Source organism: Condylura cristata, unplaced genomic scaffold (assembly GCF_000260355.1).
Source record: "Condylura cristata isolate star-nosed mole 26May11 unplaced genomic scaffold, ConCri1.0 scaffold00022, whole genome shotgun sequence".
NCBI classification, from domain to species: domain Eukaryota; kingdom Metazoa; phylum Chordata; class Mammalia; order Eulipotyphla; family Talpidae; genus Condylura; species Condylura cristata.
Window position 1 is genome coordinate 18,239,182 of NW_004567123.1, and position 15,955 is coordinate 18,255,136.

A 15,955-nucleotide genomic window follows, 5' to 3' on the forward strand; every position below is an offset into this window, starting at 1 on the left:
CCTCCAGGGCAGGCGGGAATCGAACTCATGAGGAAGTGGCTTAAGCTTCTTAGTGCTGTGCTTTAACCCGCTGCGCCACCAGGGAGGGCCAAATCATTGGTTATTTGTGTGTATACAGATGGTGAAGGAGGATAAGTCATTACTTGAACCTTTGACTTATGTTTCTTTCTGTGAATCACCGAAATTTTTTGAGTACCTAGTATACTTAGCAAAGCACTCATATAAATAACAAGGCAGTTTATTTCATGCTGACAAAATATAGCCAATGTAAATAAACTAGACATTTTGTCATATTGACTGACATCTTTTTCCATCTTTGAGATTTTCTCTTTGGAAACCTCAGCTTCAGAATGACCTCCTTAGGTGCATGTCTGCCAGGGAGGCTGATTTAACTCAGAATGAGGAAGAACTTTGTTTATTAGACTTATGGTGTAATAGAATCTGTGATTTGCATTTTGACATAGTAAAATTATATATTTACTCTTACTAGAAATAGCCAGGCCATAGTTGGATGACTGTATAACAATGGCATGCCATATAAGAATCCTTCATTGAATAAGTGGTATATCAGATGCTCTCTAAGGTAATGCTCAATGCTATAATTCTGTTACCATTTTCAAAAAGCTAGCGACAGTGTATTCTCATCTCTGTGTTTCCAAAAAAAACCTCCTGAACTTCTGTCATACTTTGATATATCTGTTTTCTTTTTTTAATCTATGCATCAATTAAACTTTTAGGACTTTTTTAAAGGATTTATTTATTTATGTATACAGAGCCGGGGTATGGTGAGAGATGTGAGAGGTGCAGGGATGGTGAGAGAATTCACCAGAGACAGAGCGGGGAAGCAGAACAGGCAGATCAATGAAGTACACTACTGAGGGGAACAGAGGGCGGGGTCAGGAGAGGTCTGCGGTGCCATGTGGTCACCTCCCGGGATGGGGATCAAACTCATGCTGAAGTGGCTTTAGCTTCTTAATGCTGTGTTTTAACCCACTGTGCCACCAGGGAAGGCCCTGATATATCTGCTTTTAACATTTTTTACAAAGATTTATTTATTTATGCATACAAGAACTGGGATACAGGCCAGAGGTGCAGAGGGTTCATGAGAGACAGAGTGGGAAGCAGAACAGGCAGATATATTGAAATACATCGCTGAGGAGAGCAGTGGGTGAGGCAGGAGAGGTCTGCTGTGCCATGTGGGTCAGCTCCCTGGCAGGGGTTAATATTATGCTGCAGTGGCTATGGATAGCTTCATAGTGCAATGACTTAACCCCTTGTACTGCCAGGGAGACCTTGCTTTAAAAATTTTTTAATTTTGAAAAAATTTTGTACTTAAATAGAGAAGTTGTAAAAATAGCTTCCCTTATTCATATAGCTTCTTATGCTAACAGTTTATTTAATCATAATGCAATTATTGAAACCATGATTAACATTTAATATAATACCCCTTATTCTAGTTTTAACAGTTCTTTCACTAATGTCCCATTTTGGATTTTTTTTGGGTATAAACCATCAAGCAATAGGTGCTGGGCATATATAGGAAACCTTTAATAAGTTGTAATGTGCTATTTTTGTTACAATTTATATTCAAACTACTTGGGCAAATTATCTCCTTACTGTATTAAGTGAAACTCAGAAATTTTTAAAATTTCACATTTTAAGAGGACAGGCTTATTAAGAAAAGGAGAAAGAAAAAGAGAGGCAGCTTCTAGTCCCAGGCAGCCAGAAAACTGCTTCAATTTTTTCTTTTTGTCCTAAATCTACCTTAACAAGTTGTAACCTTTCCCTGGGTCTTAGTTTCCTCATCTGTGAAATGAAAGGGTTGGATTTAGAAGATTTCTTCCAGCTCAAGTGTTGTTATTCTAAGTTATTCCTTGGTTCTTCAGTTGCCTTTATTTCCAAGCTAAACAGTCCCAATTCAATTTAACCTTTCCACTAGGACCTTTTATTCATCTCTTTGATCATTCCTGTGGTTCTTTTCTGGATCAGCTCCAAATTATCCTTCTATTTAAAAAAACAAAACACTGAAAAAAAAATCTGCCTAGTTTTTATTGAGTGCTGACTCTATACCCAGAATGTTGTGGAGGGTTGGGATAGAAAATAAAAGAGCTTAAGGTTTTATAAAAATGATCAGATATGTATCCATGCTGCTTTGGAAGCTGGAAATAAAGGTGAACATTCTTTTTAATGTCTGCAGAAGAGTTTATCATTGGAGTTGTCTGGCATAGGTTTTTACACTTATATTATGGCTTGCATTTTACATTTCATCACATACATTATTTCACTTGGTTCTCAAAATAAATTTATGAGATAAATAGAGCTAGAGCTAATATCCAAATTTTCTGACTGAATGTTTTCTCTTTTCATCATGCTTCCTTACTTCTGTCTCTCTTTCTCTATTCTGCCTACTTTCTAAAATAAAAGATATTTATTTTATGCACACAAGAGCTGGGGTGCAGGCCAAAGGTATAGGGGTGGAGATGAGACAAGTGGGGAAAAGAACAGGCTGATCTACTGAAATATACTGCTAAGGGGAGTGGTGGGCAAGACAGAAGAGGTCTGCTGTGCCATGTGGGTCACTTCCCTGACTAGGGATTGAACTGGTGCTGCAGTGGCTGAAGGTAGCTTGATAGTGCTGATACTTAACCCCTTATGCCACTAGGGAGGTCCCTCCTGCGTCCTTCTTAAGACTTCTTTGTGAAGTCTTTTTTGCTAACTCTAGGTTATTCTTTTCTATCTCCAATTTTTTCCACATATTTTAGCATTTTTATATATTTTACTGAAATATAATACAAAAATAACAGAAAAGGGCATATAGCTCAATGAATTATTACATACTGAACATAATCAATGCCCAGATTAGGAAATATAACTCCAGAAACTTTGACCCCCTTTTAGGCCCTGGATAACAATGAAAATCATAGCAGTTTTGTTTTTAAAACATACTTTATTTAAATACATGTTTTATTAAAACAATACTTTATTGGGCCCTTTCTGGTGGCGCAGTGGGTTAAAGGCAGCACTACAAGCTAGCTGTAGCTCTTCAGTGTGAGTTCGATCCCTGCCCCAGAGGTGACCCACATGGCGCAGCAGACCTCCTATCTCATCCGCAGCTCCCCTCAGCAGTGTACTTTGTTAATCTGCCTATTCTGCTCCCCACTCTGTTTCTGGTGAATACTCTCACCACCCCTATACCTCTGGCCTGTACCCCAGTTCTGTATGCATAAATAAATAAATCTTTAAAAAAAACAATATTCTCTCTCCTTTTAAAAAAAGGTTTATTTATTTATGTATACAAGAACTAGGGTACAAACCAGAGGTGTGGCGGATAAGAAGTTTCACCAGAGACACAGGAGAGAACAGAACAGTCAGACTGTCTGAAATACATTGCTGAAGAGAGCAGTGGGCAAGACAGGAGAGGTCTGCCACACCATGGGGGTCACCTCTTGGCTGGGGATCATATTTGTGTTGCAGTGGCTGCAGACAGCTTCATGGTGCTGTGCCTCAACCCATTGTGCTGCCAGGGAGGGCCCTGTACTTATATTTTGGAATGAGTACTGCACATGAAATTATCAGGCTGTTGCTATGTTTAAAAGTAATGGATAATATGAAACTTTTAAATAAAATGGTAAAAGAAATATTCTTTTTTAAAAATTACATGTTTCTGGCCCTCCCTGGTGGTGCAACGGGTTAAAGCACAGCACTGAGAAGCTAAAGCTGCTTCCGCATGAGTTCGATTCCCGCCTTCCCTGGAGGTGCCCCCATGTGTGACAGACCTCTCCTGACCCGCCCGCTGCTCCCCTCAGCAGTGTACTTTGTCGATCTGCCTGTTCTGCTCCCCACTCTGTCTCTGGTGAAGCCTCTCACCGCCCCTGAGCCTCTGGCCTGTACCCCAGTTCTGTATGCACAAATAAATAAATCTTAAAAAAAAAAAAAAGACATGTTTCAAAGTATTTTCTTTTACAAAGAGTTGTTTACTGATATCTTTTCAATTTGAACAAAAGAAGAATTGATGTCTTTAAAGTCAAGGGAATCTTGGGGGAGCAAGCGCAAAAGTGGGTAAATATATAATTTATAGATATATATAGGTATGGGGAAACTAAGTTTTCTTTGGTACCAGATACCTAGGCATTTCAGTAGTTCAGTGTGGTATTAAGTTTTAACTCACGTACTATGGTAGGACAGAAATATAGCTTGTGGTAAGTCAGCCGCATAAAGTATCCATTGGTTACTCCTGGAGCTATGAGAAAGAAAAAAGATGCTATAATCTAATAGACAAATACTCTTTCCCAAAGCACAGCTCCTTGAAATTGCTTTTGGCTGTGTTCTGGATGGATTGTTACACTGATGCATATGATACATGTATCTGTGTTTAATCTGTGATTTATAAAGCCTTCTGGATACCTGGATAACTTAACTTTTTCTTCATTAGGATTAAAAAAATTACATTTTTTCTCAGAACTAAATTGAAAGGATAGCTTTCCTACTACCCATTTATTGTGAAGGTAATATAGCATTATTAAGAGTTTTGGGAAACTACCTATAGAGACTTAAAGTCATCCACAAATCTGCTAACTTAACTCATTTCTTTGTTGCTTCCTATGTTTTCATAGAAAGTGCTAAGTCAGTCAGTTCATCAGTTTTGACAAATGTACTATCCTGGTGGGGGATGTGGCTAGTAGGAAGTGTTGTGTGTGGGGATGGCTGTATATGGAAGCTCTCTGTATTCTGTGCTTGTTATTTTGTTGTGAACCCAAAACTGTGAAAAGTAAATATTAATATTTACTTTTAAATAAAAGTAAAAATATGAAGTGAAAATATGAAGTGTGTTAAGCAAAAAAAACTTTAAACCCCTCATTATTTAATTACTTAAGCCCCTCATTTAATTACTTGATATAGCTTAATTAACTATCTTCTCTCATTAAGCTTTCCCCCACCTTCCCATTTTTATTCTGTGATAATACTATAATGAGTCTTATGAATTTTTTCTTTAGGAATTTATTTTTGAAACTATGCTTGTGATCTTGATTACAAACCCACCCAACCTAGAGGGCTTGTGGTATAAAGTATTGTATGTGGGGCAGTTATAGTGGTTGTCACATGATTACTACTAAATAATGGCTCTATCACATATTACTGAAGTGTTCAAATGCAATCTGAACATAAAAGGAAGGGAAGTTTGGTCTGAACAATAGTTCAAAAGATGATGATTGGACATGCATACTGTTTTTTGAGTATTTTATGAAAGGCACTTTACATATATTATCTCCTTTAATCCTTACTACAACTGAGGTTTAGTAATGTACAGTATGTCAGTAGCCTATGGCTACTCAGCTTTCTAAGTGGCAGAAAGGAAGTTTATGTTTAAAATCAAGTGATGTTAACAAGTCTCTCTCTTTTTTGCCATATACTGCACTGCTGCCAGTATTTAAAGTGGCACTTACTACAGTTCAAGTTCCTAGATTCAGATTTACTTAGTTCCCTTTTTTTCTTAGTTCCTTAAAAAAAAAAGATTTATTTTAGTTACTTATGCATACAAGAGCTGGGGTGTAGGTCAGAGTTGTGTGTGGGGTGGGGAGGATTCACCAGAGACAGAGCAGAACAAGTAGATCTACTGAAATACACTGCTGAGGGGAGCAGGGGGCCAGACAAGAGAGGTCTGCTGCACCATGTGGGTTATCTCCCTGGCTGGGTTTCGAATTGCTGCAGTGGCTGGCAATAGCTTGATAATGGCTAAGATTTAATGCCTTGAGCCATCAGGAGGCCCCTCTTTTATTAGTTCAAATCCTTTTATTAACTCACATATTCAACAGACATGTTTTGAGCATCTATTGTATATTAGACATCATTCTAAGTACCAATTGTGGCTCCTTTTGGTGTTCAGATTGCAGGGTTGCAAAGATTATATAGTCTTTAAGTAGTTCAGCTCAGTTTAACTTTCTAAGTGAGTGCTCATATTACTTATATTTCTTATTCCATTTATTTTTAAAAATCCCCTAGTGGTCCCAGATGAGCCAGTCCCTAGTCCAGGTGCCCGGACTAGACATACAGCTGAGTAGGAAGTATCACACCACAAATAAGGTGAGAATTATTAGTGCTTTCTGTGTTTATAGAGTGCTTTCACACAGGTGTTCTTAATGGAATCTTAGCAAAATTGTTAGCAGTGTGAGGCAAAATTGTAAGTTGGGTGAGGCAAGGTAAGGGTCAGAGAAGTGACTTGTGACCCAGCATCACAAGGATTGTAAGTAACAGACTAACTTGAGTATTTGAATCTAAGGTTTCTGTGATCTCATGTCCTGTATTTCATCACTTAAACTGTCTTGCCTAGAAAACATATTAGGGAAAAAGTCTTTTTTTTCCCCCTTATTCATTCATGTTTATTTATTAGTTTAACACATTTTCTGCATACATTTTTGGTCAGGGCCTTTTGTCACTGGACACACAGTGTTAAATATACACTTTTGAGATCTGTCCTCATGTAGCTACTTACTATAGTCTACTTACTGTAGAAGAAAATACCTTTGTAGACTTTTTTAGATGTTAAAATAATGTTTAACTTTTTTTTTTTTAAGATTTATTAATTTGTTCATACAGATCTGGGGTATAGGCCAGAGGCTCAGGGGTGGCGAGAGGCTTCACCAGAGACAGAGTGGGGAGCAGAACAGGCAGACTGACGAAGTACACTGCTGAGGGGAGCAGCGGGCAGGTCAGGAGAGGTCTGCCACACCATGTGGTCTCCTCCGGAGCAGGAGGGAGTCAACTCATGCGGAAGTGACTTTAGCTTTTCAGTGCTGTGCTTTAACCTGCTGCGCCACCAGGGAGGACCAATAATGTTTAACTTTTAAAGAATTTCTTATTGGTTATGTGGCCTACTTTTGACTCAAGAAACTTAGCTTTAGAATAGATTTTTCTTGGAGTTTTTTATAAACTACAAATCTCATATCTATAGTCATAATAAAATTTCTTATACAAAAAAAATGTGAGTTTAAAAGCATTTATTCTGTGCTTACTTTGGTTGATTATGATTTTTGAATGACTTGACTGCTTTCAAGCAGCATTTTTATTTCATTTCCTTTTATGTCAATAAAGATAAAATATTTTCAAATTGTTCTTTGAAAGGTGGGGGGAGGCGGTCAAGAGTTCATTCTAAAATTACTCTTTTCCCAGGCTCCCTGGTGGCACAAAGGGTTGCCTCAGCACTATCAAGCTATCACCAACCACTGTAGTGTGAGTTCAATCCCTGGCCAGGGAGCTGACCCACATGGTACAGCAGACCTCTCCTGTCTCCCCCGCTGCTCCCCTTGGCAGTGTATTTCAGGTCTGTCTGTTCTGCTTCCCACTCTGTTCCTGGTGAGTCCTTACCTCCTCCACCCCCACCTCTGGCCTACACTCCAGTTCTTATACACATAAGTAAATAAATAAATAAAAATAAATCTTTCAAAAAATAAATAAAAGTATTCTTTTCCATAGAATTTTTTACTTTGATATCCCAACTCAATCATTTTCTAGACATGGGTTCATAGGCATTTGGTCAGCAAGGTATGTCTTGCTCTGAAATTAGAAGACATATTTTGGAATTCCAGATGTGTTTGCACTTGGTGATAAGATGCCTAGATAAATGGATATTAAAAATTCTTGGCATAAAACAAATATAAACGATAAAAATGACCTTAGACCTAATGAGAAACAAAGTACATTCTTTTTTGAAAAAGTTTTTGCAACTAATTTCATTCTCTTTATGATTAAATAGCTTTCTACTACCAAGGATTCCCCACAGCTTGCTGAGGAAAAGGTTGGTGCCTTCACAAAGATAATAGAAGCCATGGGGTTTACAGGACCTTTGAAATACAGTAAATGGGTAAGATCTTTTAAGTTCTTTTCTTTTTCTCTGTGGGTTTCCACTTTTCATAGATTTTTAAAAATGCCTACTATGCTTTTTAAAGTTTTTTTTCCCAATAATGTTTATTTTTACATCATTTTGTGCCTTTTTCCATCTCAATTGTAATCCTCGTGAGCTTTCCATCACCAGATCACCCATGTGCCATCATCATAGTCCAGCGCACTTCCCTGCTTTTTGAAGTTTTATGTGTTATTTTGAGAATTTCAAAATGTATTGTCATTCCTCCTGAGCCCATTCTAAATCTGAAAAAATCCCTCTACTCCCTCAGCCTGATTCCTTAGTAGTATCTCAGTGGCAGGCAAGCCAGTTAAGCTCTTGTTACATGATATGCCTTATAGATGAATTCTAAAGTATTAGAGTTACCTAATGTTTAGATGGGGCAGTTTTCTTTAGGAAATGGTATTTCTGATGACTATTCATAAAGGTTTTTCATTAGGTCATTGTAGTGACTTTGAAAAAAGTTTTTTACTTATAAGCATTTTTAAATTAGTTAGCTAACCTTGTCATTTGTGGTCATTCTTATTATGGAAGGGTATTTGCTAGCTATTAATGAATCTTGCATATTGCTTCTGGGCTTTTATAGTAATGCCTTTTAATGCTTTTCAAGGTTTCTAGAATGTGGAATGAGCCTAATCAATCAGAAGTTATATGTTAAACAAAACAAGCCAATACATAGCAGTAGAGAGAACTTTCTAGAAGATACAGCTTTGTCCAAAATGACCATATAATGCCATTTAGACCAATTTAACAAATTAGATTCAATTTTTCAAAATTTTCAATTTTTGTGGGCTTCTACTTTTAGTTTCTTAAAATATTTGTCTCTTTCTAATACTTTTCATTGCAGCAAATATAGACTTCTTATAATTGCTTTTTAATACATCCCAAAAAAATGAGCAATGATTCTACAAGCATTTTGTTTATAAGTGACTTTGAAAAGTACTGAAGGTACTATGCATACTATACAATAATGGTATTCTTAAGATCCTAATGTTATGCAGTTCCTTCTTAATTATCAAATACTGTACTCATTAAAGTTATCATTTTCACATTACCTTTTTTTGTGAGAAGATAGTATATCTTTTTTAAATTCCTTGCAAAGATCTGCCCTTTTTTATAAGTTAATCTCGTCTCAAATAAGAATAATAGCAAGAATCTTTGTACTTTTAATATTTATTTATATTTTAAACCAGCATTTTCCTGCTGCAATAATTAGCAATTGCTTCTCCACCAGTTTTAGATTCAGTGATTTTTTTGACTTTTTTAAAAAAAATTTTTTATTTTATTTATACCTACAGAACTGGGGTACAGGCCAGAGGCTCAGGGGCAGTGAGAGCCTTCATCAGAGACAGAGTGGGGAGCAGAACAGGCAGATCTACGAAGTACACTGCTGAGGGGAGCAGCGGGCGGGTCAGGAGAGGTCTGCCGGGCCATGTGGGCACCTCCGGGGCAGGCCGGGATTGAACTCATGCGGAAGAGGCTTTAGCTTCTCAGTGCAGTGCTTTAACCCGCTGCGCCACCAGGGAGGGCCCAATTTTTTGACATTTTTTAATTGAAGTATAATTGTCATATGTTTTTATATTAGTTTCTATTTACAAGTGATTCAGCATTTATATGCAAAATAATCTTTAGATCTTAATTCTTTGGCAATTGACACCCATTGGTATTTGGTTATGTTGTTAATCAGAATCTTTTCCTCTCTTAAAAGTTGCAGTTATGGCATTTGGATTTTAAAACTTAAAATAAGTGGTTTTTTGTAAATTAGAAATTAATTATAAGAAAAAGTTAAAAAAATTTGAAAGAAGAACAGAAAGAAGGAAAAAAAAATTTTTTTCTTCACAATGGGTTCCATTTTTGCTACCATTCGCTTTGTCTAGTCTGTTTTGTTATGATTCAGGAAGGAAAGTTGGCTACCATTTGGAGGATTACTAAGTCATCAGGAAAGTTTCTCCACTGTTTTAACTTAAGTTAACCTCTAATTTTTCCTGGTTCCCTTGTGATCTCAACTAAGTCCCTAGTATTTACTTTTTTAAAAACTTCTGTGATGTGGTAGTGTCTACTTTCTATAACCTTCATTTTAGAATTTGTGACATCAAAGCATCAAAGTATGACATTCTAGTATAATTTAGGTAGGGAAATACAGTGTAATTTTCCATTTTAAATATCATGAGCCCTTTTTCAGCAAATGTTGACTCAGAAATCTTATGACTAGACCCTTGTATTGAGTTGCACTGGCAAGATTCATTGAATTTTGTATTTTTACGTATCTTTGATTGGGGAGTAAAATGCCTATTTGTTCACATAAGCAAGATCAGGCGTCTTTCCCCACCACAATTTCTAGTGTAGTTCCATTTTTCTTCTCGATTCATGTTTAGCAATTTAAATGTAGCTTTTCTTTTCTTTTTGACTATCCTAAACTAATAATACTTTTTCATTATCTTTATGTAGCAATTTCAGTTAAGGTAAGGACAACATTTACTGAAGTCAGCCACCTGACACTGAATAGGCATTTTCTAGATTGGTAGTAAATTTAAAAAATTATTACTGTTCTGAAGGACACTGGCAAACTAGAATGTATTCAGATGTGGGCAGCAGCATCAGGAAGGCTTTAGAGCTATTTTGGATGAAGAATGATTAAAGGAAATAGAGATGATTAGACTGGGAAAGCGACGACATGGTAGTTGTTCTTAGGTATTTGAGGGGCAAATGTAAAACATTTGAAGAGATTTAATTTGAGATATACTATGAGCAGGTGACATTTAATGAATGTTATATGAAACAGATTCGAATTCAGTTTTAAAAAATCTAGCAACATGGATTATCCTTCCCTAGATAGGTAGCCTCAGAGGGTCATTGAACTTGTTTGAACAGGAGCCCAGCTGGTTGACTGTGAATCAAGAATGTTGTAAAAGGAATTGCAGTATAGAATAGAAGGTTCAAATTGCTTCAAACCTCCTTCCAACACTCACACAGCTGCTAGTGCAAGCCTTGAACTAGATTTGTTTTTCATTTTGTAGGGTGGTGGGAGAACTGATTTTTATTTCCCAAAGTTGAGTGTTTCTGTTTTATTCAAGGTAGAATGATGAAGTCTTCTAAAGCTATGATGAAATAAATACATAGTTATCTGAGAACCAGAACAATTTATATTGACTGGGTGGAAATTTAGTCCCACCTACCACCTTAACTTATGTTAACACATCTTAAGTTTTTTCCCCAAGTCATTATTTCCAACCCCTGAGTGATGGTCTTAAGGGACTTGCTTTAGAGATTTGTCCAGGAAAATGGCTCACCCAAATATAAATGTTTGGCTTTGCTGCAGGAAAAGTGAGGAACTATAAAATGCTCCTGATTGCCACAGTATGAGCAGTGTATAAATACACTGGCCAATCTGGTGAGGTTTTTATTATTTATAATGAATACTTTCTTCATGAATGTATTGTGGAGGAGACCTCTTAAGGAAAGATTTGGATTTTGTACGCAGGTCTGCCTTTTCTCAGGTGGGGTAGTTAATTGCAAACCTAGAAGATTCTATAAGGATCTGAGAAAATGTAGAGTTAAAAAAATCAAGGTAGGCCCTTCCTGGTGGCGCAGTGGGTTAAAGTACAGCACTAAGAAGCTTAAGCCACTTCCGCATGAGTTCTATTCCTGCCTGCCCTGGAGGAGATCCACATGGTATGTCAAACCTCTCCTGACCCGCCCACTGCTCAGTATACTTCACCGACCTGCCTGTTCTTCTCCCCACTCTGTCTCTGGTGAACCCTCTCACCCTCCGCATCTCTGGCCTGTACCCCAGCTCTGTACAAATAAATAAATAAATCTTAACAACAACAACAAAAAATCAAGGTGGCTATTACTTAGTTTTACTTAATTATAAATGTGTCAGTAGTTGACCAGGCTATAAGCTTCATGAAAGCAAGGATTTTTTTTATTATATAATATTTTATTTTATTTTTATTGATTTATTTTTTGGTTTGTTTTCATTTTATAAGTCCTCATAATCCTTAGTTAATCTCTAGGTATTTGATTTTGTGTGTGTGTGTATGTTGTGAGGAGTACTTATGTTATTTTTATTTTTTTTATAATAGTTTATTTTTACATCATTTTGTACATTCTTTTCATCTTAATTGTAATCCCTGTGGGTTTCCCATCACCAAGTCACCCATATGCCATCGCTGTAGTTCAGTGCACTTCTCTCCCTCCACCCCCCGCCCCCGCGTTTTTGATCCCATTCCCCACTCTGCCCCCACAAAATGTTTCTGGTATATGGCTGTTCATTACTCTTATTATTTTCTCGCTTGGCCCATTATACTCCTGCTATGAGCTAAACTATCCAGTATTTTTCTTTTTCTTTTTGGCTTATTTCACTAAGCATGATCTTTTCCAGCTCCATCCAAGTTGCTGCAAAAGACATGTGTTTCTTTTTTTTTTGGTTGCTGAGTAATATTCCATTGTGTATATATGTACCACATCTTTTTTTTTTTAATTTTTTTTTAAAGATTTATTTATTCTTACAGAACTGGGGTACAGGCAGAGATGCAGAGGGTGAAAGGATTCACCAGAGACAGAGAGGGGACTGAGGGGAGCAGCGGGCGGGTCAGGAGAGGTCTGCTGCGCCATGTGGTCACCTCCGGGGCAGGCGGGAATCGAACTCATGCGGGAGTGGCTTAAGCTTCTTTGTGCTGTGCTCTAACCCTCTGCGCCACCAGGGAGGGCCCTGTACCACATCTTTTTAATCCAGTCATCTACTTTTGGGCATTTGGGCTGCATCCATGTTCTTCCAATTGTAAATAAAGCAGCAGTAAACATGGGGGTGCAGGTATCTTTTTGAATCAGTGTTTTTGTGTCTTCTGGGTAGATACCTAGTAGTGGGATTGCTGGGTCACAGGGAAGCTCCATGTTAAGCGGTTTGAGGAACCTCCAAACAGTTTTCCATAGTGGTTGTACTAGTTTGCATTCCCACCAGCAGGGCAGGAGAGTTCCTTTTTCTTCAAATCCTCGCCAACTTGTTGTTGCTAGTTGTTTGAAGATGTGTCATTCTCACTGGGGTGAGGTGGTATCTCATTGTGGTTTTAATTTGCATCTCTCTTATTACGAGTGATGTGAAAACAAGGATTTTTTAAAAAAAATATTTATTTATTTGTGCATACAGAACTGGGGTACAGGCCAGAGGTACAGGGGTGGTGAGAGGATTCACCAGAGACAGAGTGGGGAGCAGAACAGGCAGATGATGGAGTACACTGCTGAGGGGAGCAGCGGGCGGGTAAGGAGAGATCTGCTGTACCATGTGGATCACCTTTGGGGCACGTGGGGATCCAACGCATGTGGAAGTGCCTTTAGCTTCTTACTGCTGTGTTTTAACCCACTGCACCACCAGGGAGGGCCCAGAAAGCAGGGATTTTCGACAGCTTCATTCATTCATTCATTTTTCTTTAAAGATTTGTTTATTTATGCATACAGAACTGGGGTACAGGCCAGAGGTGGAGGGGCAGTGAAACCGGAGACAGAGTGGGGTGTAGAAGAGGCAGACTGTCAAAGTACACTGCTGAGGAGCAATGGGGAGACAGTAGATGTCTGCTACAACATGTGGGTCACCTCTGTGACCGGGGTTCAAACTTATGCTGAAGTGGCTGCAACTAGCTTCATAGTGGCGTGCTTTAACCTGTTGTGCCACCAGGGAGGGCCCTAAACATTTTCTTTAACTTGCTGATACACTAATTTGATTTGCCACTCACTGTTGAATCAATTTTGCATTCCTTGCATAAATCTCACTTAATCGTGATATATTATCCTTTTCAAAAGTTGGTGGGTTTGATTTCTTAGTATTTTGTTAAGGTTTTTTGTGTCTCTTTCATGAAGGTTATGGTTCTATACTTTTTATTTATTTCAAATGGCTGGTTTTGCTGTTAGGGTAATATGATCTCATAGAGTGATCTGGGAAGTGTTCTTTCCTTTTGTTTTCTAGGTGAGCTGCTTTGTATCATTTCTTTAGATGTTTGTATCACTACTATTAAACCTGAGAGGTTTTTTTTTTTTTTTTTTTTTTTTTGTGAAGAGGTTTTTAACTCCAAATTCAATTTAATAGATACAGGACTATTCTTGCTGTTTGTTTATTCACATGTATTGGCCTAGCATTGTTCATAATATTCCCTTAGTTACATAGTTATATGTAACTTTCTTGATACTTGATAATTTGTATCTGTTTTTTTTCCTTCATAAGTTCAAGTACATTTTAATCAAAATTAAAAAATATATTTCAAATAACCACCTTTGAATCCCTTGGTTTTCTGTTTTCAATTTCATTGGTATCTGTTCTTGCCTTTTTATTACCCTTCTTTTTGCTTGCTTTAAGTTTTATTTTTTCTTCTTTTCAGTGGCTCTGCATGGGTTTTTGTTTAAATGTGGGCTTCTAAACTAATGTACTTCCATGTAACAGTATCTTATTTGTTACATGTTCTTTTCTGTTCCCTCCTCTTCCCCTCCCCCCTCCCTCATGTAAGTGTTAAATTAAAAGCCTTGACACATAATTAGCAATCAAGGGCCCTCCTTGATGTGGCTCATAATTAAAGCACAGCACTATGAAGCTATCCATAGCCACTATGGCATGACGTTAATTCCAGGCCACATGGTGCAAATGGTGCAGCAGACCTCTCCTGACCCATCTGCTGCTCCCCTCAGCAGTGTATTTCAGTCAGTCTGCCTGTTCTGCTCTCTACTCTGTCTCTGGTGAATCTTCTCACCCCTGTACCACAGACTTGTACCCCTGTTTATATAAGCATAAAGAAATAAATCTTTGGGGAAAAAATAAACTAGCAAACAAAATTTCTTAAATATAATCAGAGACATTAGTCCTTCTTAATTTACTATAGTTATCCCTGCTCATCAGAGACACTATTATTTTGACTTTAGTGGGTCTTATAGAGAAATATGAACATTATGTATTATTAGATGTACATGTAGTATTAGATGTTCATGACGTTGCACCTTAATAATATAGCTGAACTAAAATTCTACATTGATTTTCCTTTTTCTTCATTTGTGTCATTATCAGTTTATATATTTTTTGGTAGCCTTTGCTTTTGAGCTTGTATTATCTTATGCTGTTCATACTTAAATCTGTCATTTTAAGAAAAAAATAAGCTTTTTAAAAGCTTTTTGTTGTACTAATTTTTCCATTGTATCCTTAGGAGAAAATAATTAGAATTATTTGTTCTCTTAGCACTGAGTCATTCTTTAGTCTGAAATTCAACTTTTGAAAGAACTTATTTTTCCTTGTTTATTTTTTTTAAACATTATGTATATATTAGTAATATATACAAATCTTAATATAGCAAAGTGAATAAATTAAAGATAATTCTTAGTGCTCTGTAAGATAAGTTTGATTGTTCTATTATATTTTACATTCATTAGAAATCCTTTTTATAAGCATAGCCTTCTGTTAATTAGCAAAATATATAGCTAGGGAAAACAAACCAAAAAAATGACCCCTCTCCCAAATGGAATGAAAGACTACCAAATAGATAGTAGTGCCTTGACAAAGTTCAAATGATTGAATTTTTTTCTTGTTTTTTTTTCTGATTTTGGTCAAAAGTATTGATAGTTATTTAATATAAAGAGCTTCAGATTATGAAGCGTTAATGTTGATAATGATAAACTTGGTTTTCAGGCTCAAATGTCAATTGAAGGAGAAATTTATTTAAATTTGGAGAAATCTCTTTGAAATTTCATGCCAAAATCCTAAAATATGAAAAATTGCATGAGGTCTGTATGAATGTCTAATTTAAAGAAATATCTATGTTGATTTAGTTTTTGAATTTACCTAGAAAGATTTGGATCCTTACATCTAATTGACAAAATATAAGATTTGTGACCTACATCTTATGACTTTAGAATACACAGTTGGTCATGTCTTGAGTGGTTTTGTTCTCTTTGTCTAGAAGATTAAGATTGCTGCCCTGCGCATGTATACTAGCTGTGTGGAGAAAACTGACTTCGAGGAATTCTTTCTAAGTAAGTGAATATTTCCGATAGTTCTGAAAAAGGAAAATGAATCTACTTTGC

General features: G+C 36.8%; 1 protein-coding gene across 3 annotated transcripts in view; it reads left to right on the top strand.

The window, feature by feature from the left end:
- Positions 1-15,955, top strand: part of LOC101633725 (ubiquinol-cytochrome-c reductase complex assembly factor 1) — a 94,173-nt gene that overhangs the window by 8,851 nt on the left and 69,367 nt on the right. For 2 of the 3 annotated variants that reach the window (XM_004687248.2, XM_012728390.1), the window contains exons 3-5: positions 6,001-6,081; positions 7,751-7,858; positions 15,832-15,904. In XM_004687248.2, coding sequence (XP_004687305.1) covers positions 6,001-6,081; positions 7,751-7,858; positions 15,832-15,904 — 262 coding nt within the window. The remainder of the gene's footprint in view (positions 1-6,000; positions 6,082-7,750; positions 7,859-15,831; positions 15,905-15,955) is intronic. The other variant, XM_012728389.1, reaches the window with a different exon arrangement.